The sequence below is a fragment of the Patiria miniata genome, unplaced genomic scaffold (genome assembly GCF_015706575.1).
Source record: "Patiria miniata isolate m_02_andy unplaced genomic scaffold, ASM1570657v1 HiC_scaffold_2, whole genome shotgun sequence".
Lineage (NCBI taxonomy): Eukaryota > Metazoa > Echinodermata > Asteroidea > Valvatida > Asterinidae > Patiria > Patiria miniata.
This window is the reverse complement of record NW_024037058.1, coordinates 7245409-7270862: the sequence shown is the minus strand read 5'-3', so window position 1 is coordinate 7270862 and position 25454 is coordinate 7245409. Positions and strand designations below refer to the sequence as shown.

General features: G+C 36.5%; 1 protein-coding gene across 1 annotated transcript; it reads right to left on the bottom strand.

Annotated features, from left to right (window-relative positions):
* Window positions 1-90: 90 nt before the first annotated feature.
* Window positions 91-13215, bottom strand: LOC119726216 (probable ATP-dependent RNA helicase DDX52). The gene is made up of 13 exons (XM_038197824.1): window positions 12993-13215; window positions 10985-11344; window positions 10428-10613; window positions 9594-9674; window positions 8356-8530; window positions 8008-8080; window positions 7167-7370; window positions 3925-4015; window positions 3612-3734; window positions 3039-3265; window positions 2812-2883; window positions 2333-2425; window positions 91-1599 (listed from the first exon to the last, which is right to left on the bottom strand). The coding sequence occupies exons 1-13, from the start codon at window positions 13143-13145 to the stop codon at window positions 1521-1523; spliced, it is 1917 nt and encodes a 638-aa protein (XP_038053752.1). The 5' UTR covers window positions 13146-13215; the 3' UTR covers window positions 91-1520.
* Window positions 13216-25454: the final 12239 nt, after the last annotated feature.

Genomic DNA, 25454 nt, shown 5'->3' with positions numbered 1-25454 from the left:
TTCATTTACATGTACTTAAACTTTTTCTGGAAGGGGGACTAGGACAACAAAATTGCATAGTTTTCATGCATGGTTTCCACAAACATCTTAAAATGAAATTCCTTGACTTTTAATTTTCCACACCAATATTAGGGTTTTCTGTGACCAATTTCTATGCTGTTTTGGCATCTGAGGAGCCTATTTACAATACACTGGGCAGTCATCACAATGAGGCAAGGAACGCCACTCCCTTTCAGCCTTGTAGTTTGACACAAGTCTGCTGAGCACCACAAAGCATCACAATGAACCCTGCAACAAGTATCGAGTATATCAAGAGAAAGTATAGTACTGAAATGCGAACTGGAAGACTGCCACAGCCAAATATTAAGCACCATGATGTATGGGTTGTGCAGGATGCAACGACTCTCTTCTGTGACCTTTTTCCTTGGCATATCAACTTCTGTGACTTTTCCATGCATGTTTTCCACGATAGCTTTAAATTCAAGGATTTTCCTATGACTGGAGAAACCCGAACTACATAGCATTGGCATATTACACTCATCGATTGAATACAAAGGTGAAATATGCCCAGAATTTTTTTGTCAAGGGCTAAATTAGTAAAAAGAAACTTGAGGTTAAAAGCAATATGCAACATTTGCCAACACATCAAAACACAAAACTACCAAATTATGATCAAGCCTCTTACTTGACTGTAAGTCTCAAGCATCCTGTGAAATCATGGCACCTGGTGTGATGTCACTCTCATGGAAAGTGGAATTTGTGTATTAATTTCCAACAATGGTCGGCTGACCATCATTGGAAAAAAAACTTATTTTTTTTTAAATACTGCCCCAAATTTGCCAAAGTTTAGTTAGTCCACATGTTGTTAGTACAACGTATCTATGAACACAAAACTTCAAACACGTCAGTGTAACAATATTTACTATAAAATACCTACCCCCAAATCCATCCATTTCTTAAAACTACAGCGACAGCAAATGTTGTAAGAAAATAAGGAGTTAAGAAAACTCGAACAAACTGAACACCAGTTAAATCAACAAAAATCTGAGCGAGTTAAAAAGTGAAATTCTTAAAATATGTAGACCCCTAGAGTGTTATGTTGAAGTTCAAATGTTAAAATGTCAAAATAACTGAACGTGAAATCGTCTGTACATTTGGGGGCTAGATTTGTTTTGTGAGTAATAATAATAAGCACGCTAGGTAGTGACATGTGGGCCAAGTGAGAGTCAGAATTGGCAACCGTTTAAAAACAATATTAAGAGAAACATTGTTAATTTCAAATTAAACTAGTTTGTTTCTTTCCTGCTTTTTTTTCCCTTTTTGGTTGTTGAACCATCTGTCCGCATCACACTTGTCTGTTTTCCGGAAAAATTTCCCTCGACTTTGGTTGATTGTGATTTCTTTCTTCCGGTGGCAGCTCCCTGAACTTTGACCTTTGACACTTTGTTTGTTTTCTGCTTCTTCTCTCCAGTCAGCACCGGTGTTGGCTCTTTGGTTTTCTTCTTGGTGGGTTCTCCATGCTACTTTGCTACGACCGTTGACCCTTTCCTATTTAGGGATTTTTTTTGTTTCTTCTTCAGGCCTTTCTTGATAATTTCTCTAAAAGAACCAAAAAAAACATTACAAATGTATCAAATATTAGAACTCAAAACAGGACTGGAGGCGTTAATAAGCCACAAATATCTGTGCAGACCAACAGCCCCCCCCCCAAAGAAATCATGGCCTCTCTTTGTGAGTTGTCAATCCTGAGTTTTTTTTAATGCAAAGGTTTCTAGTTTTTGCCTTAAATTTGCCTGAAAGTTTGGTAGATTTTCCCTTATTTCTCATGAGATTTAGAAACAAAAATGTTGTTTTTTTCCCCCCGGAAACTTTCTGACAAGCTGTCTTCCTCATAGACTGTTAAAAAATTGTTAGCACCCACGTTTTCAATCTAGAACCCTTGTGACATGTGATTGACTTGTGATTGACTTGTGACTGACTTGTGATTAACCTGTTACTGACTTGTGACTGACTTATGATTGACTTGTGACTGACCTTGTGACTGGCATGTGACTGACTTGTGATTAACCTGTTACTGACTTTTGACTGACTTGTGGCTGACATGTGACTGACTTGTGAATGACTTGTGACTGACTGGCGACTAAGTTGTGACTGACTTAATTATGACTGACTTGTGACTAACTTGTGAATGACTTGTGACTGACTTGTGACTGACATGTGACTGACATGTGACTGACTTGTGACTGAATTGTGACCAACTTGTGACTGACTGGCGACTGACTAATGACCGACTTATGATTAACTTTTGACTGACATGTCAGTAGATTTGTACCTTTTCTTTTTAGCTTTGTCCAGATCTTGCTTCGGCAGAGTCCTGATCGTGTCTCGCTTGACTGGCTGTCTCTCAAGCTTCTTCCTTTTGCCTCTGAAAATGGTTTTCAAATATGTTTTATATCTTATGCATGCATCTATCCTAATGGGTAGATGTCTTAAAACGGCATACAATAAAACTATTCTTTCCATTGCACGAATGTGAAACATTCATTGTTTTGTTTTATGCAACACCTGAAAAAATCCTCATCATTTGATTGGTAACTAGTGTAACTTCTATTTCCCCGTGGAATGGCCGGAACTTCTATTTCGGCGGTGCGAACGGGCCGTGGGTTTGGACAAATAATTCAATGACATGTGATCAACAACCCACCAATCAGATGATGAGGATTTATTCAGACGTTGTATAAAATAGTCTACTTGTACAATGATAGAGCACATTTTGTTTCAATAACAGAGAATTACTGTAGGCTGACTCACTTGGTGAGTTTCTTGAGTTGTAGCATGTAGTCCGGTACTGGGCACCCTGCGTTGCGCATCACATTAGCTATACTGTTCCAACAAGAGTTGGAACAAAGTTGGAAAAAAAGGAGAAATAAACTCAGAGTCAATTCTTAATATTAGATATTTATAATGGGATTTTGTGTTGGGAATTTTGTGTTGGATGGGACACACCATGAACAAGCTTCATAAATGGACAAACCAACCTTCTTAGATGCACCGAGTCATCCTCCGTGAAGAACGTGACGGCTTTTCCCGGTCGCCCCGCTCGCCCCGTCCGCCCGATGCGATGGATGTAGCTGATCGCTGACGTCGGGAAGTCGTAGTTGATGACCAGGTTGATTCCTTTAAAGTCGATGCCTCGTCCCATCAGCTCAGTGGCGATCAAGACCCAGATTTTGCCCGAGCGGAAACTCTTGACAATATTGTCGCGCTTTGGAATCAGCACAGTCGAGATTGGAGTTACTGACACAATTTCTTTTAATGTCTTACAACAATTCTATTTACTACAATGATCTCTCTCTACCCAGGAGTATGAATGGGTACCTGTGAAGGTAAAGACCAGATTTTGCTGATCTCGAGCTGCTCCAGAAAAATGGTCTTGTAGCCTGATAAACAGGGGTAATAATTGTGAAACTCTTTGAGACCGTTGGTATAAAGCGCTGTTTAAGCACCACATTATATCTTTATTATACAAATGCACAACTTCACATACGTCATGCACGTCAATCTCACAAAGATAGTCAGACAAACAGACCAACAAACAAGCTATAACATACCTGCATCTGTGTCTTATCAGCATGGATGACGTCAACGTTGTAACCGTCATAGATAAGCTCCTGAAAAAGCTCTTTGGCTCGGTCTTTGGATTGGACGAAAACGAGAACCGGTGGATGGAAACCCTGCAAATAGAAATCATACAAAAATTAGGCTAGGCTTGGACAATTTTTTGGTAATACCGTATTGTGACGGTATTTCTTTGATACCGAACAGTACCGAATAATGTTGTTAACACATGTACGTGCACAAGTTCCCTCTCAGTGGTAAGAAAACGTTGAAAATTCAGAAATTAAGTAAAACAAAGTCGCTCACTTTTCTGAAAATTTCTCGGACAGCCAGGAGTTTACCGTGCTCTCCCCCAACGAAAACCAACTCTTGTTGAATGAGTTCCGTGGCTGTATTTCTGGAATGGAAAACACAAGATTAATGCTCATTTTGAAACTCTGACAAAAGACCAACTAATTTACCAAATTTAGTTTATTCCACATTTTGTTTGCAGTCTGTGACACATCCATGAACGGGTGCAAGCCAGCTAGTCTGGTTCCTTGACCTGACAATTCCCGTCATCTATAAATTGCTCTGTTTCTTCTGAAGTAGGGTCAGGGAACAAGACTCATTATTGATTTTCCAATATCTATATGAAAACAAAACTTGTATACCCAGCACGATATGGGACGGAGGGGTAAACCCCCCCCCCCTCCCCCCTCCAATCTCCCTAGATATCTCAAAAGAATTCCTGAGATGACACAATGACCAACACAAAAGAGAAGGGGCTATCCCTCCATCCCATATCCGCTACAAATGAAAAATTTAAACAGGTCAGTGTAACAACCTTTTCTTTAAAAAATACTGTAATAATATACAGGCATGAACTGGGAATTTAAAAAAAAAATTAAGGAAATTCCAAACCACAGAAGACTTTGTACAGTGTTTTTCAATTTGTAATGGCATTCATGAGAAGTAAAAAACGAGGAAATCAGCGGATCCAGGAAAAGTTGCATCCCTGAATATAACCATCTGAACCAGGTGTACATCAATGTCTAGCATTATTTTAATTCCTCTGAATTCTTTTGTATAGCCTCACCCAGAAGGGCCCCTGACTGTAACCATACAGTGGGTTAACCTTATTGCATATATTTATACACTTCAGGGGATTAAGACCTCTCAATCAGATTAGAGCCTTCATCCTCAATAGTGGATTAGAGCCCTCCCTCCCCACCATGGGCCAGGATTTCTATTGGTTATAATTACTGACATACTTTCTCAAGTGGGTTACCTTTGATATTAGGGGATTCTTTTGTGTTAGCTGCTTCACTATAAAAACCCTGGGCGCCTTGGTCCTGGGTGGACTTTGAGGCTGGGCGTTGGCCGTGCATGTTGTTCTGTTAATTTGGGGTAATTGAGTACCAGCAGGCCTGCACTGCAGTGGCTGAATCAGTAAGCATGTAAGTCTCTTTAGTCTCATTTAGCTCCCTGCCAACTGCTATTATTTTTTTGTCATTAATAAGTTATTGGTGCTGTTCAGATAAGACACTGTTCAGATACATTTGTTTCATGTCAGCATCACTGAAAAAAGTGATAACAATGCTCATTTAAACATACCTAGCCCCATAAATGTGGCCTATTTACTGGACTACCTCCGTAAACATAGGCCACACATCCACATGTACAAAAACGTGTCGCACTTTGCCAAATTTTGATTTTTGCATTTAGGCTTAGTTTGTAGGGTTTTTTTGCTTTAGAAGCATACTCACCCTCTTTATAGGCTAATCAGAAAGTGCTGCCTTTTTCAGATGTCTATTTTTCGTGAAATTTCCAGATTCATTTTTACACGTTTGCGTATCAAAATTTCAACATGAAATTTCACAAAAATTAGACATCTGAAAAAGGCAGCACTTTCTGATTAGCCTATAAAGAGGGTGAGTATGCTGCTAAAGCAAAAACATCCTACAAACTAAGCCTAAATGTGAAAATCAAAATTTGGCAAAGTGCGACACGTTTTTGTACATGTGGATGTGTGGCCTATGTTTACGGAGGTAGTCCAGTAAATAGGCCACATTTATGGGGCTAAAACATACCCTGCAACTTGTTTAAAAGAAAGTGTCTGGGTTCGACCTTAACTTTTTTGTTCACTAGCCAGCCGGGCTACTGAAACAGACTCTTAACTAGCCCGGGGGCATTGTCACTAGCCCTCATTTTTTTTTTAGCTCAAATACAGAATGGCGTATTTTCAGGCTCAATTCTGAGGCAATTTTTGCCATATCTAATAATTTAACCATTTAAAACAGTTGGATAAAATTAGGCACAACTTGATGAGGTTTTCTTTCTGAATGTAATGATTTATTTCTTCCTGTCCGTTCATCGTTGCTGTTTCCCAATATTTTTTTGACTCGCCAGCCGGGCTACTTAAGGAATAGTTTGACTAGCCTGCCGCTGTTTTGACTAGCATTTGGCTAGCGGGCTACCGATAGCCTTTAACAGTCCTGAATCCTCCAAATTCAATATGATTTTGCACACCCCCTAAGGAGTTAGGGTTAATTTCGAAACCCTGGTCTATAGCAATATACAATAAATAAATAATTAAGTGATGTTGACATGTAGGGAAAAGAATAAATTGCTTTTTTGTTCCCCTTCCCTATGAAGACAAAAACAAAAGAATATACTGGCACAAGGACAACCCTACATACAAATAATGAAATGGGGACAAGGACAAATTGTGCATGCGTGAGACCGAGCAATAGATATATAGAGATCAATATATTTTGTGTAATAAAAATATGAAGAGCTACAATAACTTAAGTTGTGTATAAATAATATTATTTAGTTTTGTACAAAAAGATGAAAAACGTAATGACTGCATTTAAACCACTCCAGTATAGGACCCCTTTATGAAAGACACTCTTTTTAAACAACACAGTTCTACTTGGTTTTACAAAAAGATCCCCTTCAACTGAACTATAAGTCTGGTGAGTGTGAACGGAAGAACAAGGTAAAAAGAAGGCTTGGATTTTTGTTGTGGTAATAAATTACGAGAGTATTTAAACATAAATTTGGCCAAATTAAAAGAATATCACCAAGTTTTAAAATATTCAGACTGGCAAAATAAAGGGGAAGTACGCTCAAGAAAACCTGCACCATGAATAATACGGATAGCTTTTTCTGTAACAAAAATAACTTATTACAAGCTGATATAGATAAACCCAAGGTTTATAGTGAGATATGATTTAGAACCGGACGTAACCAAACCATTGGGAATAAGATTTTTTGGTTTCTCATTTCACATTCTTCTGTTGTCCAAAATGGGACGCCATTAAAATACTGACCCTCAAATCCATCCATTTCTGAATATTAAAGCAAAAGCAAACATTGTATTGCCTTTAAACATCATGAAATCATTAAAATCCCGACAAAATTTCCTGAAATCACAAAAAACCTTGACAAATCTCTCCCCTCTTTTGCTGAGAAATAAAGCAGTAAGAATGTTTACTATCTTTAGTTGGTTGAAATTTGTTTGATTTTCACACACAAAAATACAACATGAATTCCACACCTACCTCTGTCCAACTGTTACCGTGACGACGTTATCAAGGTTCAGCTTGCACCACTGCTCGACGTCGTGCGTAAACGTGGCGCTGAACATGGCGCGTCGTACGTGGGTGGAGTCACACGCCCGGTAGATCGTCGCTAGCTGGTCCCTAAACCCTGCCCTGCCTTCCTCAAAGAGCTTGTCTGATTCGTCGATGATGAGCCACTCCACACTTAATGAAAACACAAATAATTTTTTTTTTATCTTATGGAATAGTTGTAGCTTTTTGAAGCCACTTTAGCTGTTTTTCTTTACATGACATCAAACTTTTAAGACCTGAAAAAGAACAAATAATTTCCATTTCATGAAGTATGGCACTTCTAGGATCTTTAAGCTTTCTCCTATGATGACATCACAGTTTTGCTCATGAATATGCAAACTGACATCAGCATAAGAACCCCAAAAGTCTTAAAAAGAATAACACTTTTTAATTTGTGAAGTAGTTACAGTAACTTTAAGTTTTTCCTACAATAGCATCACAGATTTGTTCTTGAATATGCAAATTGACCTCAGCATAAGGACCAAAATGTAAAGATCTGAAAAAGAGTAAAAAAATTTAGTTCATGGAGCAGTCACAGCATTTCCAGCAACTTTAAGCTATTTCCTACAATGACATCACGTTTGCTCATGAATATGCATATTGGCATCAGCATAATGACCTCAAAAGGCTTGAAACACCCCAAGAAATGCAACAATGAAGACAGAAAATGAATATTTATATGAATATATGAGTGTTGTTCATGTTGTCTAATTAAACAATTATCATTTTTTGAGCTCTTTAAATTTTAAGAAAAAACACCAAAACTTACTTGTTTAGTTTGATTCCTGGCGGTTCCTGATTCAGAAGAAAGACGAGTCTGTTGGGAGTGGTGACCAGGATATCTGCAGGAGATATAGCGCAAATAATATAACAAATTTTGAAATTTTGCAAATGTCTTTTTGTCCCCAAAATATGTCTGTCTAAATATTTTTGGAACAACAAAAACCATGAAGTAGATTTTGCTGGTGCCTAAAAGAAAACCCTTTCTTCTTAGAGAGTTGCAGACGCCCCAAAAAGACAAAAAAGAGTTTTTTGGTTGGGGTAAAGCATACAAGTTGAAAAACTATTGAGAGAAAAAAAAAAAAAGCCAAGAGAACTCAAATGACCATCAACTCACCAAACTTTTGAGAGGATTCAGGACCAAATTTCTTGACGGCTTTTGCCGTGCTCTCGATGAGGTGGACACGCAAGCCCCGCCCCTCGGCTAATCTCTGGAACTCCCGGTACGTCTGATTGGCCAGCTCGCGTGTCGGCGAGACCACCACCGCACGAAAGCCCTTCTTTTTTGGCTCCTGAAAATTTGAAAATGTCATGGTTCTTGCTTGGAGTCAGTCCGTTTCCATGTATTGCAACCTTATGCATATGCTGCTTTACGCAGAGTTGTAACCGTGTCAGTCACAAGTCTCAAGGCACAAGTCACAATTCATAGGTATAAGTCATAAGTCATAACTCATAAGACAAAGTCACGGTCACACGTCACATATTACAGTCACAAGTCACATATTACAGTCTCAAGTCACATATTACAGTCTCAAGTCGCAAATTTTTAGTCACAAGTCACAAATTAAAGTCACAAGTCAAGTCAAAAATCACAAATTACAGTCACAAGTCAAGTTTCAAGTTACAAGTCTCAGTCTCACGTCAAGCCACATGTCCTAAGCTAGTCACATGTCACAAGTTACAGTCACTGGTCAGTTCAAAAGTCTAAAGTTACAGTCACAAGTCAAAAGTCACGTGTCACAAAACACAATTACAAGTCAAGTCACAAGTTACAGTCACATGTCAAAAGTCACGAGTCACAAAACACAATTACAAGTCAAGTCCCAAGTTACAGTTACATGTCAAAAGTCACGTGTCACAAAACACAATTACAAGTCAAGTCACAAGTTACAGTCACATGTCAAAAGTCATGTGTCACAAAACACAATTACAAGTCAAGTCACAAGTTACAGTCACATGTCAAAAGTCACAAGTCACAAAACACAATTACAAGTCAAGTACCAAGTTACAGTTACATGTCAAAAGTCACGTGTCACAAAACACAATTACAAGTCAAATCACAAGTTACAGTCACAAGTCAAAAGTCACGAGTCACAAAACACAATTACAAGTCAAGTCACAAGTTACAGTCCCATGTCAAAAGTTACAGTCCCAAGTCAAGTTATGATTAACAAGTCACAGTCAAAGAACATAGTTGCGAGTCATGTCAAAGGTCACAAGGAAGTTACAGTCACAAGTCAGTCACAAACTTTCAAAGCAGTGAGCAGATGTCTATCATTTTGCCCTGTCTGACATTTTATAGAGGATAGGGACAATTTTAACACCCCTCCCCTAAAAAAAGAAATACTTTCTCACCTTCAAATGGGCAAGAATCGGAAGAATAAATGCCGCTGTTTTGCCGGAGCCAGTGGGTGCACAGGCCAATAACTCACGTCTCTGAGACAAAAGAAAACCAAATATTGTCTTTCAGAACTTGATTAACAAATACAAGTACATGTACATCACAAAAAAAGCTTATTTCAAAAGATAAAATTGTCATTCCGATTTTACATCAAGTAGTTTCGATTAACCCTCCTACTGTTTAAACAGTCACAGACTTCCCCTGCCATGCCTTCTGCACAGGCTAGTCAAAGTAAGATCATATTTGAAGCAAGTAGCTAAATTCAATCAACAGACAAAAGCAGGAAACTGTCAACACAGCTGTCTTATCAATCACCTACAGTCAAAGTATAGCTGTATCAAGTTATATAAACAGTCACAGCCACGCATACTGAAATTTGTATCCTTGTGGAGACATTTCTTTGTTCTCGTGTAGTAAAGTTTTCGAGTTTGAAAGTGTAGTTTCAAAATGCTCTTATTTCAACCAGAATTAATTTCCTTGGCTGAAGTTCGGACTTAATATCCCTTTTCTAAAATTCTTCCATTTGTGATGGATCAATCCACCTTGGAAATTCCTAGTTTTTGAGTTAAATCCATATATCTATTTCGTGAAAACCTTATGGAGACGTATTCATCTATAGAAATTGTCCTGTGGGGCATATACAACCTTTTGTTCCCTATTGTGTACATGTCTACAGAGGGCACGGTGTATCAGATCAGTCAATCCTGCTTTATAAAGGCTGGGAATGTTGACCTGCAATCACGATCAATAAATTGAAACACCCAATAATCATTGCTGGGCTTACTCACATGTAGCATGACTGGTATGGCCTGCATCTGTATCTGCGTTGGCTGCACGAACCCAGCACGGTGAATGTTCTCAATGGTGTCCGAGTGCAGGCTGTATTCATTCTGGAGAGCGTGGAATGTCCCCACTGGATCGGGAATGTCCGTGCCCCAAACGTGGATCTTGTGCTGCTTCCTGAATGCATTGACCTGCAATAACCAGTGCAATATGTTTCTTTTGTCAATTACAATTCCAGGTGGATCCAGTTTTTTTTGTTTCTGTTTTTTTTTTAAAATTTGTCTGACAGTGACAAAACTATTTTGTTTACATCTGGTTATAATTTTTATGACATTTTTGAGAAAACAATGAAACAGTAAACGTGTTGTACTATATGAATGGTATCTCTTTTTCATACTTTTTTCATTTCCAGGAAATCCATTTCGTTGATGAAATGTAAGAAACTTGACCGAGAGTCGAGTTAGCACAGTCATTATTATAACTCATGCTTTCTGCTTGATTTCATTAAAAGAGGAAAGTTATATCATAATTAAGTAATAAAAAATAAGCATTATAAACATACTTCCTCTCGTCTTTTCTGCTCCAACTTGTCAGCAGATTGCTTCTTATTTTCGTCCTTTTTTATCTTCAGTTGCAATGATGACATCAGCTGTAATCCGCCTCCATCTTCTGTCGTCTCCGCCTTCTCCGTACCTTTGCCGCCTATCTTCTCCTTTTTCCTCTTCGTGGATGCAGAATGTTCTTCCTCCGGCTTGCGTTTCTTTGCTTCCACATTTGTTTTGTTATGGCTTTGTGTGGCTGCATGCGCATTGACATTGTGCCCATCTTGAGGTGATTTTGGCAAACTCTTTGCAGAGCCAAAGATGTCCAAGGCTCTTTCGACTTCCTGTTTGGTGATCTTCTTCGACGTCGGTTTGATGACCTGGTGACAAAATTTGGCAAGAGAAAGATCATTTTTCAAAACCAGCATTGTCCAATATTAGGAACATCTTTCCGTAATTTAGGCTCATTCATTTTCCCTGAATGTCATGAATGTAAACAAAAATGTGACCATGAAAATGACATGCATCTCACAATCACAGATAGAAAGGAAAAAAAAAGACTAGTCCACACGGCGATGGCGCTATTTACAAGGTCAGTGTGAATTTTTTGTACCTATTTTTTATGGTAGTGGCTACTGTTACGGCAGCTGTAACGTGATTTTCAACTGCTATTGGAAACTGCATTTGCAAAAAAAAACATTACGGGTCTCGATCGGCGTATTGCATTTACATGTATAACTGCTCTTTTCAAGTTTCAACCAGAGTGCTTTAGTTGCTCGATTGGTTAAACATGCTGAAGGTCCCGGGATTGAATTCTCGGTTTGAACTTTAAAAAAAGTTTGTACTTTTATATATTTTCCTTTAAATATTTTCCTTAATTTTTTTGGTTTCTAATCAAACCTTACTTGTTTATATTAGGCCTAAAGCACATGTAAGGCCTAGGCCCTAGATTTCTGTTTTTTTTATTAGTGATCTGTTTTTTTTAAGGGAAATAAAACCATTCAGATAAGTTTGGTTTAAACTTTAAAGTGCCAAAAATCCTGACGTTGAACATGTCATTGCATGGTTGTCAAGGACCCAGACAACGTCGATGCAATTATTTTTTTCTGCAACCAAATATAGCCAATGACCATAATGCGCATGCATCAGTTAGTATTAAACGGAATGGTTCTCGGACTAGTACTTCCCTTTTAAAAAATCCTTCAAAGCCATGGATGAAAAGACAAGACTGAATTTCATTTAATTGATCATCAGCAGGAGCTGGTTAAACACAATTACGAGAACAAAAATAAAAGTCACATTTGGAGAAAAACAAAATTAAAAATTAACTTTATAAAACTCCCTGCACTCGCTCCAGGGAATTCATCACCTAGCAATGCCCGGAACCGCCAACATTAATCAGCGATTTAAAGCACACAACACATCGATGTGCAAGAACGTATTCCGAATCAGGTGACCCATTTGGTTGTTCACGTGATATGTTTCACGGTTCACGCATCTATCTGCATTCATTATGGTTACGGACTATACTTGGTTGCATAAACAAATAATTGCGTCCTGGCCGCACATGAAGGATAGCTAGTACGTCATGTACGTGACTAGCCCCATAAATGTGGCCTATTTTACTGGGCTGCCTCCGTAAACATCCTGAACATAGGCCACACATCCACATGTACAAAAACATGAAAAACGTGTCGCACTTTGCCAAATTTTGATTTTCACATTTAGGCTTAGTTTGTAGGTTTTTTTGGCTTTAGAAGCATACTCACCCTCTTTATAGGCTAATCAGAAAGTGCTGCCTTTTTTTCAGATGTCTATTTTTCGTGAAATTTCCAGATACATTTGCAAACGTTTGCGTATCAAAATTTCACAAGGCTAGTACGTGACAGACACTGTTTTTTTTTTTAATGTTCTACTTCTAATTTCCCAAGAATCAAATTTATTGAACCATGGAGGAATTCCTCCATGATTGAACAGAGGGATACATGATATACATGTATCTTGTTTCTTTGTATTTCTAAATTTTACCTGGAATTTTTCGGCATCACTTCTGAAACGCTGCAAGTCAAACTTCAACCCAGCACCAAGTTTTTTGAACAGATCCATGGAGGTCGCCATCTTGAAACCACGTTTTTTGTTTTTGTGGAGTACAGTAGGGCGCCACCAACAGTGCCTTTTCATGCTTTTTGCTGTCCCAAAACGAATGAGTTTTGTTTGTCATTTTGGTTTTTGGTTTTCCTTTTTGCTGTCCGAAAGGAGAATGATATTTGTTTTTTCTTTTTGCTTTTTAAATCTGTCTAAACGAGAACGAAATCTGTCTAAACGAAAACGAGAAAATAAATCGTAGCACTGAAACGATAACGATTCTGATACCTCGATAACGATGAGATCAATATCGTAGGAATCGCTCAGGGAGCGATTTTCATCGTAGTCTGGTTCCCCGCGATTCATCAGTAATAGTCAGAATCATTTGGTCTGGGAACCAGACTATTTTCATCGTACGATTTTAACTTTTAACCAATCAGCATTGAGCTCATTCTTACGTCACTATTTCGGCTGAATGTGGAAAATAAAAACAAAGATGGATGACGAAAAGTTGATCGTAGAAGTCGAAAAGAACATCGTTTTTGTACGATAAATCAAACCGAGGCCTCGGTTGCGAGGGTTTAAAGATACTGAAAAGAAGAATGAAATATGGAGGGACATTGGGGTGAGGTTGGAATGCAGTGGTAAGCATTTTATGGTGTTTTGTGTTATGGATTTTATTCTTCATTCAAGCGAGGGACGACCGCGTACATGGCATAGGCCTACGCGTAGCTAGCCATACTCACTAGCGTACGTCGCCCTACGGTGTAGCCTATAGGCTAGCCCAGGTTGGACTCCGTTGTAGGATGGGTTGCCATATTATCGAGGTACTTATCACGCTGTTCGGAATAGAGATTGCCCACTAACCTTTCCGCATTGTCCTGTCGTTTGTGTAGTATAACTCTTCCTTTTCAAATTGATATAAAAAATCCGACAGTGGTGTGGTTTATTCCGTGTACGATGCCTGTGAAAATAGACATGCTCGGAGTGTGCAAAGCCAAAGGGAGCGGTGGACTACGGTGTTCCCTATAGCATGTATAGTATTGTAACGGGCGCGAAATCACTGCTTCAAGTACTAAATGACTAGAGACTAGACAAGAATTCTGACTGGAGAGATCGTGTTGTTCTTCAAATAATGATAACGGTTTTATTGTCTTCCAATACTGTTGGCACACACCGTGCCCGATGCGTATAATCTAATGTCTATGTGGATAACGATGAGGCGGAGCGCCAATGTGCATTGCAATCGAACGTTGAGTACGACGCGCTCCTTCTTCTATGTGAAGTTCCTCACCGGGCCAGAACCAGTCACGATCTGAACACCGAGCCCTGACTTGGCTCGTCTTTTATAGCGTTTGGGCGCGTACATAACGCAAGGAGCTAGCGCATCATAACAATATGTCTCTTGCAATGCTCTGATTGGCCATAAACCACTGCGCCAAATAATATTCTTATTCATAATAATCATAGCGTCTTGACCTATAAAGCTTCGATGAATTAAACTTGTACAAGTCATTTCATTTAACAGGTATTCTACCATTAGTTTATCATAGGCCCTATTATCAGTACACAGTCAACTGTATTGACATTAATTCTTCTCATTTAAATACAAGTTAAACTTATCTTCTTATCTTCCGTAAGTCCTATCAATTAAGTTTATGAAAGGAACCTGTATCTTATCAGAGTGAAGAATAAAGTGTGCTTACTGGAAATTAATCATGACTTGCATTTTCGTTACAGTATTAAACTAACGTGGCGCACTTCGAAGCTTAACCGACTTTCCTCGTGTAGTGTTGCCAAACCTCTTTGTTGACAAACCTCAAATTCATGCAGTAAAATACTGGTACTCTTTACCTTATTAATGCTCGCTATTTAACCTCTGTGAACAATTTCGGTTTCATAAAATTTAATCCGATATTCAAAAACGGTGGCGTCCGGAAATTGGGCACAAATTGTGTTCCCTGACGTGGCGCACTTGAATACATCTCGGAAAATTCCAAATTAACATTTAAGAATTTCTGTGAACTTGATAAATTTTGATAAATAATTATTGTGTCTACTTACATACCCAGCCAGATGTTTGTCAGAAAATTATTTTCTTATTTTTCGGGGCATTTGCGTGGAGAGGGGGGGGGGGGGGGGGGGGGGGGGCAGCCCCCCCCCCCCAAAAAAAAAAGCAAAAACAAAAAGGGGGGGGGGAGAAAAAAAAAGAAGAAGAAAAAAAAAAGAGAAAAAAAAAGAAAAAGAGGCGCGAAGTCATAGAGGTGTACATTTAATGTTCGGGGAGGGGGGAGGGCAAAATGTTCCTGCCCCCTTTAAAACTGATAAATCGAGAATGTGTTGAGAAATACAGGCATTTTTTGGCAAAAATATGTTTTGCCCCCCTCTAGAAAAAATCCTGGCGACGCCCATGTTTGCACTTGAAAATAAAATCGGAAAATCACGCCAAAATAGATTTTTCTTCTAACTTTGTTATAAATAAATAAATAAACTCGCAATTTATGAACAGGAGTGTTTAGAACTTGATGAAATTTCACTTTCTGTGAAGTGCGCCATGTTGGGGGCCGCGCCACGTTAGGGTACATCAACAAAATGCTGGAAGTGGTTTTTATAATGATCTCAACTTTTTTATTCATAGTTAATGTTTGACCAAATCATCCCCTGAATAAAGGCTGATATTTTCCCTGTAACGTTCAACTTGATTAAAGACGAAATGTCTACAGGATGATTTTTTAAGACCCTGCCCTTCCCCTGAAAGAACACGAAATCACTGATGCAAGGCTACTGATTGGCGATTGGGGGCGCCATTCACTTTACACGGTGTGCAGTTAAATTTTTCGTCACCGTTTTCACGAACAGCCACATACTATATATATTATGTTGATTTTGAAGTAAAGTGTTTTCGAGATAATCACAAAAGAAGTTTCTCATATTTTAAAACTGCAAGAAATACTACTTTGCAACAACTTTGTGCAGTAAGAAAACCATCACACGATTCTACGTGAGCTGAAGTTTTACATAAACCCGGTAATAAGACTTAATAAAGCAGTTAATTAGTGGAAATTAATTAGTAAAGATATGTGGCTCTTTGTGAAAACGCAAATTCACGTTTCCGACATATTGGCCCTTTCTGTTCAACGTGTATTTCCATAGGCGTGCGTGAGTACGCGCGCGCGCCTGAAAATGTAACAAAGATATGTGGCTCTTCGTGAAAACGCAAATCTCATTTGACCTGGCTACTTTTACGTATTTCCGTGCAATGGGTTTTGTACGCGTTCAAAGGGCCAAAATGTATGTGGCTCTTCGTGAAAACGCAAAATGCAGTTATCGAGATTTCTGCCCCTTGCAACATTAATGTAACTTAGAAATTAATGATGTTTTGCTTACAGAAACATGTCAAAATGGTTAAGTACATTGTTTTAATGCGAAATATCGAAAAAAATCAAAATCGAAAAAAATTGTAATTTTGGAGATATGTGGCTCTTCGTGAAAACGGTGACGGTTTGTGCTTATTTTGATCCCCGTAAAACGTTTTACGATTTCGCGGTGCAAATATCGTCTTTTGACTTCATTTTACATTTGCAGCTGAAGAATGGAAACCATACAATGGAACTTTCATGGACAGAGCACCATTAAAAATTTATGTTACAATGCAGGCGGTACCTTTTAGCAAACAAGGTGAGGGAAAAGTTTGGAAAACGTTAATATTTATTAAAAATCGTTAAAAGTCCCGAAAGACACAACATTTCTTAATCGTCCTTTTTGTACAACTCGGCAAAAATCCTTATGACTAGAGAGCTGGATAAAAATCGCCACTTGCAGGAGTTTTGGCAGTGCAAAAAGAGAAATTCCCCATGCCGCGATAATAGGGATGCCGCGATAATAGCGAGTCAAACTATACATTATTTTCCAAATTGAATCTCTTTTTATTTTGACTTTACGACGTCAAAAGTACCGATGTCACTTTTCCTAGTTTCAGATCGGTTCAATCAGTTCCGAATCGATCAAAAACTGCTTTGCGCAAAAAAAACCAAAAAAATTTTTTCCTGTCAGAACTTACCAAATCAAGCATGTTTTTCGAAAAATTTTCGTCGATTCGCAGCTCCTGCCATTTTCTACAAACCGTCCAATAATGTCAAAGTGCGAGTCGGAAAACTGGCCAAAATTCCACTTCTAAAGGTTTTATCGAAAAGATCGTCGTGTATCAGGAAGCTTACATTTCCTTTTCAAAATGCACTTCGTTAGAAAAAAATATTGAAGACAAATCCAATTTGAAGAGGTAGGTTTTTATTTGAAGCTATCCGGAACTAGGAAACATCCAGAACTAGGAAAACCACTGTACAAAAAGTATTTCTTGAGTTATCGCTCAGAAACAAAGGAGTGTGTTGTTTTGTTCCATGAAAGTTGACTGTAAAAATAATTCCGGTTGTTTTTTTTCAGCTTAACACACACATTGTTTTGGTTATATTATTTTTTATTATTTGACGGCCCTTTTCTGGATATTTAGCAGACTATATTACGACCAACCACTAGAGGAAATTTCAGTGCAACACAACCGTACATGTAATTCTTGAGTTATCGTCCGGAAAACGAGTGTGTTGTTTTTTAGGCAGCTGGTTTTGCTCGGTCTTGACGAAAATTCTCGGTGACCACTATTTGTGTAGCGCGCCCTCTTTTGAATGGAAATTGACTTGAATTCGGCTTGTTGTTTTGGTTATATTATATTTTGAGTTTGACGATTTCTCTCGATATTCAACAGATCTGTGTTATATATTACGACCAATCAATATAGACGAATTCTCAATTCAATACAACAGGGATTTCTTGAGTTATCGTCCAAAAAAAAAAGGAGTGTGCTGTTTTTCCATGAAAGTTGACTGTAATTCAGATCCATTACTAACACAATGCATTGTCTTAAAAGTTGGCATCTGTTCTATGCAAAACCCCCTACACCGGGGGTTTGCGTAGAAAATATCAGACGGTTATTTATCACTCCCCATCACGTTCAATTAACTTTGGCGGCGACCGCAAGCCCCATTTCAAAGAAAAAGTTAAGTCATATTGGCTAATGGTAATGGCTATTATAGGCAGTAGTGACCACTGCTCATGCGGCGCGCCCTCTATTGAAAAACCGTCAAGGTAGTATTGAATGGGTAGGTAATTGCGAGAAGAAAAAAAACCGAAAGTGCCCAGCTGCATAAGTGTTTGGGTAAAATGCCCTTGTAAAAAATGTGAAACAAAGGAACTTTTTTGCAATTTCTTGGATTATTGCTCAAAAAGGAGTGTGACTTTTTTGCCATGACTGCGTTGCTTTCGTTCAGGTTGTATTTTTCACGTTTAAAACACTAAAATGTGTTGATCGCATTTTCTTTTTTGTTGGAATAATTCGCTTGAAAATATACTCTTGAATGTGATACATCATGAAGAATTATTGGTCGGAATTTCAGTTAAATACAATCAGTAAATTGTGACTAATCACCCGAACCGTAGAGTATTTTTGTCATGTACGATGCCATTAATTGATTTGGTCATATTATTTTTATTTGTTGAAAAATTCTCATGAAATTGAGCTGACGATCGTGAGACATAATGTACAATCAATCGAGGAAATATTGATTCAATACACACAATATTTCTAGAGATATTGCTCGAATAATGAGTGTCTTCTTGTTACTCAATAGTAGTGAGGTATCCGTGTTGACGCTGTCATAGGCAGTAGTGACCACTGTTCATGCGGCGCGCCCTCTATTGAAAAACAATTATAGTATTAAACGGGTAGGTAATTTTGTCTCCGTGCGTAAAAAAAAAGACCGAAACTTGTATGGCTGCAAAATTGTTTAAAACTCCCTTGTAAAAAGGGAAACAAAGGAACTTTTTTTGCAATTTCTTGGATTATTGCTCGAGTGTGACTTTTTTGCCATGAAAGTTGCTTTCGTTCAGATTGTATTTTTCACGTTTAAAAAACACTAAAATTGTTTCGACTGCATTTTCTTTTTTGTTGGAATAATTCGCATGAAAAATATACTCGTGAATGTGATACATCATGGAGAATTATTGACCAATCACCCGAACCGTGGAGTACTTTCGTCATGTACGATGACATTAAATGATTCGGTCATATTATTTTTGTTTGCTGACGAGTTCTCTTGAAATTAAATTGGCAATTGGGAGACATTATGAACAACTATTCGAGGAAATATTGAGTTAATACATTCAGTATTTCTTGAGATATTAACCGAACCATTAGTGGCTTCTTTTTACTCAATATTATCTAGTGAGCTGAGGCGTCCGTGTTGACGCTGCTAAGTAAAGGCAGTAGTGACCGCTGTTCATGCGGCGCGCCCTCTATAGCAAATCATCTACATTGTATAGTATTAAACCGGTAGGTAATTTTGTCTCCGTGCGAGAAAAAAAGTAGACCGAAAAGTGTATAGCTGCAAGATGTGTTTGTGTAAAATGCCCTTGTAGAAAAAGTAAAACAAAGGAACTTTTTGGCAATTTCTTGGATTATTGCTCGAAAAGGAGTGTGACTTTCTTGCCATGAACGTTGCTTTCGTTCAGATTGTATTTTTCACGTTTAAAACACTAAAATGTGTCGATCGCATTTTCTTTCTTGTTAGAATATGATTCCCATGAAAATATACTGTGATACATCATGAAGAATTATTTTCAATTAAATACAATAAGTAAATTGTGACAAATCACCCGAACCGTGGAGTACTTTTGTCATGTACGATGACATTAAGTGATTTGGTCATATTATTTTTGTTTGCTGACGAGTTCTCATGAAATTAAAGTGGCAATCGTGAGACATTATGAACAATTTAAAACAATAAAATTGTTTCGATTGCATTTTCTTTTTTGTTGGTATAATTCGCATGAAAATATACTCGTGAATGTGATACATCATGAATAATTATTGGTATTTGACACGGAACTCGAGACGATTTACAGGAACCGCCGAAGAATGAATGTAATAGAATTAAAGGAAATTGCAGTATACTATGAAGGACACTCCGTATTTTATCACCATGCAATCATTTCTTACAAAAGGGGGCGTGCTACACAAACACTGGTCACCGCGCTCCGACGTCTGGCCATTCGAGATGTAAAACACAGTTATTGTGACAACGGGAACTCAAGATAAACATATTGTATTGCAATGAAATTTTCTGTAATATTTTGCCATGGTATTTGACACCAAATATGCACCAAATTTTGGTTAACCCTTACAATTTTAGATTTTCAAGAAACATCTGATTTTGCCCAATTTTGCTAAAAAATGCAAGGTTAACCTCTTACAATTTGTAATTTTTCATAATCATCTAATTTTTACCCAATTTTATTCAAAAGCAAGGTTAAGTCCTTACAATTTGAAATTTTTCATAAACATCTAATTTTTACCCAATTTTATTCAAAAAGCAAGGTTAACCCCCTTACATCTGAATTTTTTCAGAGACATCTGATTTTGACCAATTTTGCTAAAAATGCAAGGTTTACCCCTTACAATTTAAATTTTTTCATAAACATCTAATTTTGCCCAATTTTGCAAAAAAAGCAAGGTTAATCCCTTACATCTGAAATTTTTCAGAAACATCTGATTTTGCCCAATTTTGCTTAAATATGCAAGGCTCACCCCTTGCAATTTGAATTTTTTTCATAAGCATCTAATTTTGCCCAAATTTATTAAAAAAACAAGGTTAACCCCTTACAATTTGTATTTTTCATAATCATCTAATTTCGCCCAATTTTATTCAAAAAGTAAATGTTAACCCCTTACATCTGAATTTTTTTCAGAAACATCTGATTTGACCAATTTTGCTAAAAAATGCAAGGTTAACCCCTTACAATTAGAAATTTTTCACAACCATGTATTTTTGCCCGAATTTATTCAAAAGCAAGGTTAAGTCCTTACAATTTGAAATTTTTCATAAACATCTAATTTTTACCCAATTTTATTCAAAAAGCAAGGTTAACCCCTTACATCTGAATTTTTTTCAGAGACATCTCATTTTGCCCAATTTGCTAAAATGCAAGGTTATGCCCTTACAATTTTAAATTTTTCATAAACATCTAATTTTGCCCAATTTTGTTCAAAAAGCAAGGTTAATCCCTTACATCTGAAATTTTTCAGAAACATCTGATTTTGTCCAATTTTGCTAAAATATGCAAGGCTCACCCCTTACAATTTGAATTATTTCATAAACATCTAATTTTGCCCAATTTTGCAAAAAAAGCAAGGTTAATCCCTTACATCTGAAATTTTTCAGAAACATCTGATTTTGCCCAATTTTGCTTAAATATGCAAGGCTCACCCCTTGCAATTTGAATTTTTTTCATAAGCATCTAATTTTGCCCAAATTTATTAAAGAAACAAGGTTAACCCCTTACAATTTGTATTTTTCATAATCATCTAATTTCGCCCAATTTTATTCAAAAAGTAAATGTTAACCCCTTACATCTGAATTTTTTTCAGAAACATCTGATTTGACCAATTTTGCTAAAAAATGCAAGGTTAACCCCTTACAATTTGAAATTTTTCACAACCATGTATTTTTGCCCGAATTTATTCAAAAGCAAGGTTAAGTCCTTACAATTTGAAATTTTTCATAAACATCTAATTTTTACCCAATTTTATTCAAAAAGCAAGGTTAACCCCTTACATCTGAATTTTTTCAGAGACATCTGATTTTGACCAATTTTGCTAAAAATGCAAGGTTTACCCCTTACAATTTAAATTTTTTCATAAACATCTCATTTTGCCCAATTTGCTAAAATGCAAGGTTATGCCCTTACAATTTTAAATTTTTCATAAACATCTAATTTTGCCCAATTTTGTTCAAAAAGCAAGGTTAATCCCTTACATCTGAAATTTTTCAGAAACATTTGATTTTGTCCAATTTTGCTAAAATATGCAAGGCTCACCCCTTACAATTTGAATTATTTCATAAACATCAAATTTTGCCCAATTTTACAAAAAAAGCAAGGTTAATCCCTTACATCTGAAATTTTTCAGAAACATCTGATTTGACCAATTTTGCTAAAAAATGCAAGGTTAACCCCTTACAATTTGAAATTTTTCACAACCATGTATTTTTGCCCGAATTTATTCAAAAGCAAGGTTAAGTCCTTACAATTTGAAATTTTTCATAAACATCTAATTTTGCCCAATTTTGTTCAAAAAGCAAGGTTAATCCCTTACATCTGAAATTTTTCAGAAACATCTGATTTTGTCCAATTTTGCTAAAATATGCAAGGCTCACCCCTTACAATTTGAATTATTTCATAAACATCTAATTTTGCCCAATTTTGCAAAAAAAGCAAGGTTAATCCCTTACATCTGAAATTTTTCAGAAACATCTGATTTTGCCCAATTTTGCTTAAATATGCAAGGCTCACCCCTTGCAATTTGAATTTTTTTCATAAGCATCTAATTTTGCCCAAATTTATTAAAGAAACAAGGTTAACCCCTTACAATTTGTATTTTTCATAATCATCTAATTTCGCCCAATTTTATTCAAAAAGTAAATGTTAACCCCTTACATCTGAATTTTTTTCAGAAACATCTGATTTGACCAATTTTGCTAAAAAATGCAAGGTTAACCCCTTACAATTTGAAATTTTTCACAACCATGTATTTTTGCCCGAATTTATTCAAAAGCAAGGTTAAGTCCTTACAATTTGAAATTTTTCATAAACATCTAATTTTTACCCAATTTTATTCAAAAAGCAAGGTTAACCCCTTACATCTGAATTTTTTCAGAGACATCTGATTTTGACCAATTTTGCTAAAAATGCAAGGTTTACCCCTTACAATTTAAATTTTTTCATAAACATCTCATTTTGCCCAATTTGCTAAAATGCAAGGTTATGCCCTTACAATTTTAAATTTTTCATAAACATCTAATTTTGCCCAATTTTGTTCAAAAAGCAAGGTTAATCCCTTACATCTGAAATTTTTCAGAAACATTTGATTTTGTCCAATTTTGCTAAAATATGCAAGGCTCACCCCTTACAATTTGAATTATTTCATAAACATCAAATTTTGCCCAATTTTACAAAAAAAGCAAGGTTAATCCCTTACATCTGAAATTTTTCAGAAACATCTGATTTGACCAATTTTGCTAAAAAATGCAAGGTTAACCCCTTACAATTTGAAATTTTTCACAACCATGTATTTTTGCCCGAATTTATTCAAAAGCAAGGTTAAGTCCTTACAATTTGAAATTTTTCATAAACATCTAATTTTGCCCAATTTTGTTCAAAAAGCAAGGTTAATCCCTTACATCTGAAATTTTTCAGAAACATCTGATTTTGTCCAATTTTGCTAAAATATGCAAGGCTCACCCCTTACAATTTGAATTATTTCATAAACATCAAATTTTGCCCAATTTTGCAAAAAAAGCAAGGTTAATCCCTTACATCTGAAATTTTTCAGAAACATCTGATTTTGCCCAATTTTGCTTAAATATGCAAGGCTCACCCCTTGCAATTTGGAAATTTTTCATAAGCATCTAATTTTGTCCAATTTTATTCAAAAAGGAAGGTTAACCCCTTACAATTTGATTTTTCATAAACATGTCATTTTGCACAAATTTATTCAAAAGCAAGGTTAAGCAATAACAATTTGAAATTTTTCATAAACATCTAATTTTGCCCAATTTTATTCAAAAAGCAAGGTTAACCCCTTACATCTGAATTTTTTCAGAAACATCTTTTTTTGACCAGTTTTGCTAAAAAATGCAAAAGTAACCCCTTTCATTCGAGATATTTCATCAACATCTAATTTTGCCCAATTTTACAAAAAAAGCAAGGTTAATCCCTTACATCTGAAATTTTTCAGAAACATCTGATTTTGCCCAATTTTGCTTAAATATGCAAGGCTCGCCCCTTGCAATTTGGAAATTTTTCATAAGCATCTAATTTTGCCCAATTTTATTCAAAAAGCAAGGTTAACCCCTTACAATTTGTATTTTTCATAATCATCTAATTTCGCCCAATTTTATTCAAAAAGTAAATGTTAACCCCTTACATCTGAATTTTTTCAGAAACATCTGATTTTGACCAATTTTGCTAAAAAATGCAAGGTTAACCCCTTACAATTTGAAAGTTTTCATAAACATGTCGTTTTGCACAAATTTATTCAAAAGCAAGGTTAAGCCCTAACAATTTGAAATTTGTCATAAACATATCATTTTGCCCAATTTTATTCAAAAAGCAAGGTTAACCCCTTACATGTACATCTGAATTTTTTCAGAAACATCTAATTTTGACTAGTTTTGCTAAACAATGCAAAATTAACACCTTTCAATTCGAGATTTTTCATAAACATCTCATTTTGTCCAATTTTGCTAAAAAGGCAAGGTTAAGCCCTTACAATTTGAGTTTTTTCATGAACATCTAATTTCGCCCAATTTTATTCAAAACGCAAGGTTTAACCCCTTACATCTGATTTTTTTCAGAGACATCTAATTTTGACCAATTTTGCTACAAAATGCAAGATTAACCCCTTACAATTTGAGATTTTTCATAAACATCTAATTTTGCCCAATTTTACAAAAAAAGCAAGGTTAATCCCTTACATCTGAAATTTTTCAGAAACGTCTGATTTTGCCCAAGTTTGCTTAGATATGGAAGGCTCACCCCTTACAATTTGAAATTTTTCATAAACATCTAATTTTGCCTAATTTTATTTAAAAAGCAAGGTTAACCCCTTACAATTTGAAATTTTTCAACAACATCTCATTTTGCCCAATTTGCTAAAATGCAAGGTGAAGCCCTTACAATTTGAAATTTTTCATAAACATCTAATTTTGCCCAATTTTGTTCAAAAAGCAAGGTTAACCCCTTACATCTGAATTTTTTTCAGAAACATCTGATTTTGTCCAATTTAGCTAAAAATGCAAGGTTAACCTCTTACAATTCGAGGTTTTTCTTGAAAATCCGATTTTGCCAAGTTTTGCTAAAAATGCAAGGTTAGGCCAAAAAAAAAAGTCTCCGGTTTCTGGTATGGAGCTTGCCCCAAAAGTGGTGCGACGACGCGGCTTTTTTTTTTTTTTTTTTTTGGCTTCAAATGTCGGCTGATGACTGCAAATGGTGCCCGACTAAACTTAGTGCAAATATATGGGAGTCCAGAGAGGCCACATAAATCTTATTCTCGATCATAGCCCCTTCTAAAAACACGTTAAAATTGTGCAGCAGCAGAATTCCAGTCAAACCAGTGAGTTTGGCGGTTTTGAAACATCATCTTGTATTGAAAAAAAAACCTTTTTCATTGTGCCGACGCGCATGGCTACGGCGACGCGCGCGCATACCAGAAACCGGAGACTTTTTTTTTTGGCCTTAACCCCTTACAATTTGAGATTTTGCATGAACATCAAATTTTGCCCAATTTTACATAAAAAG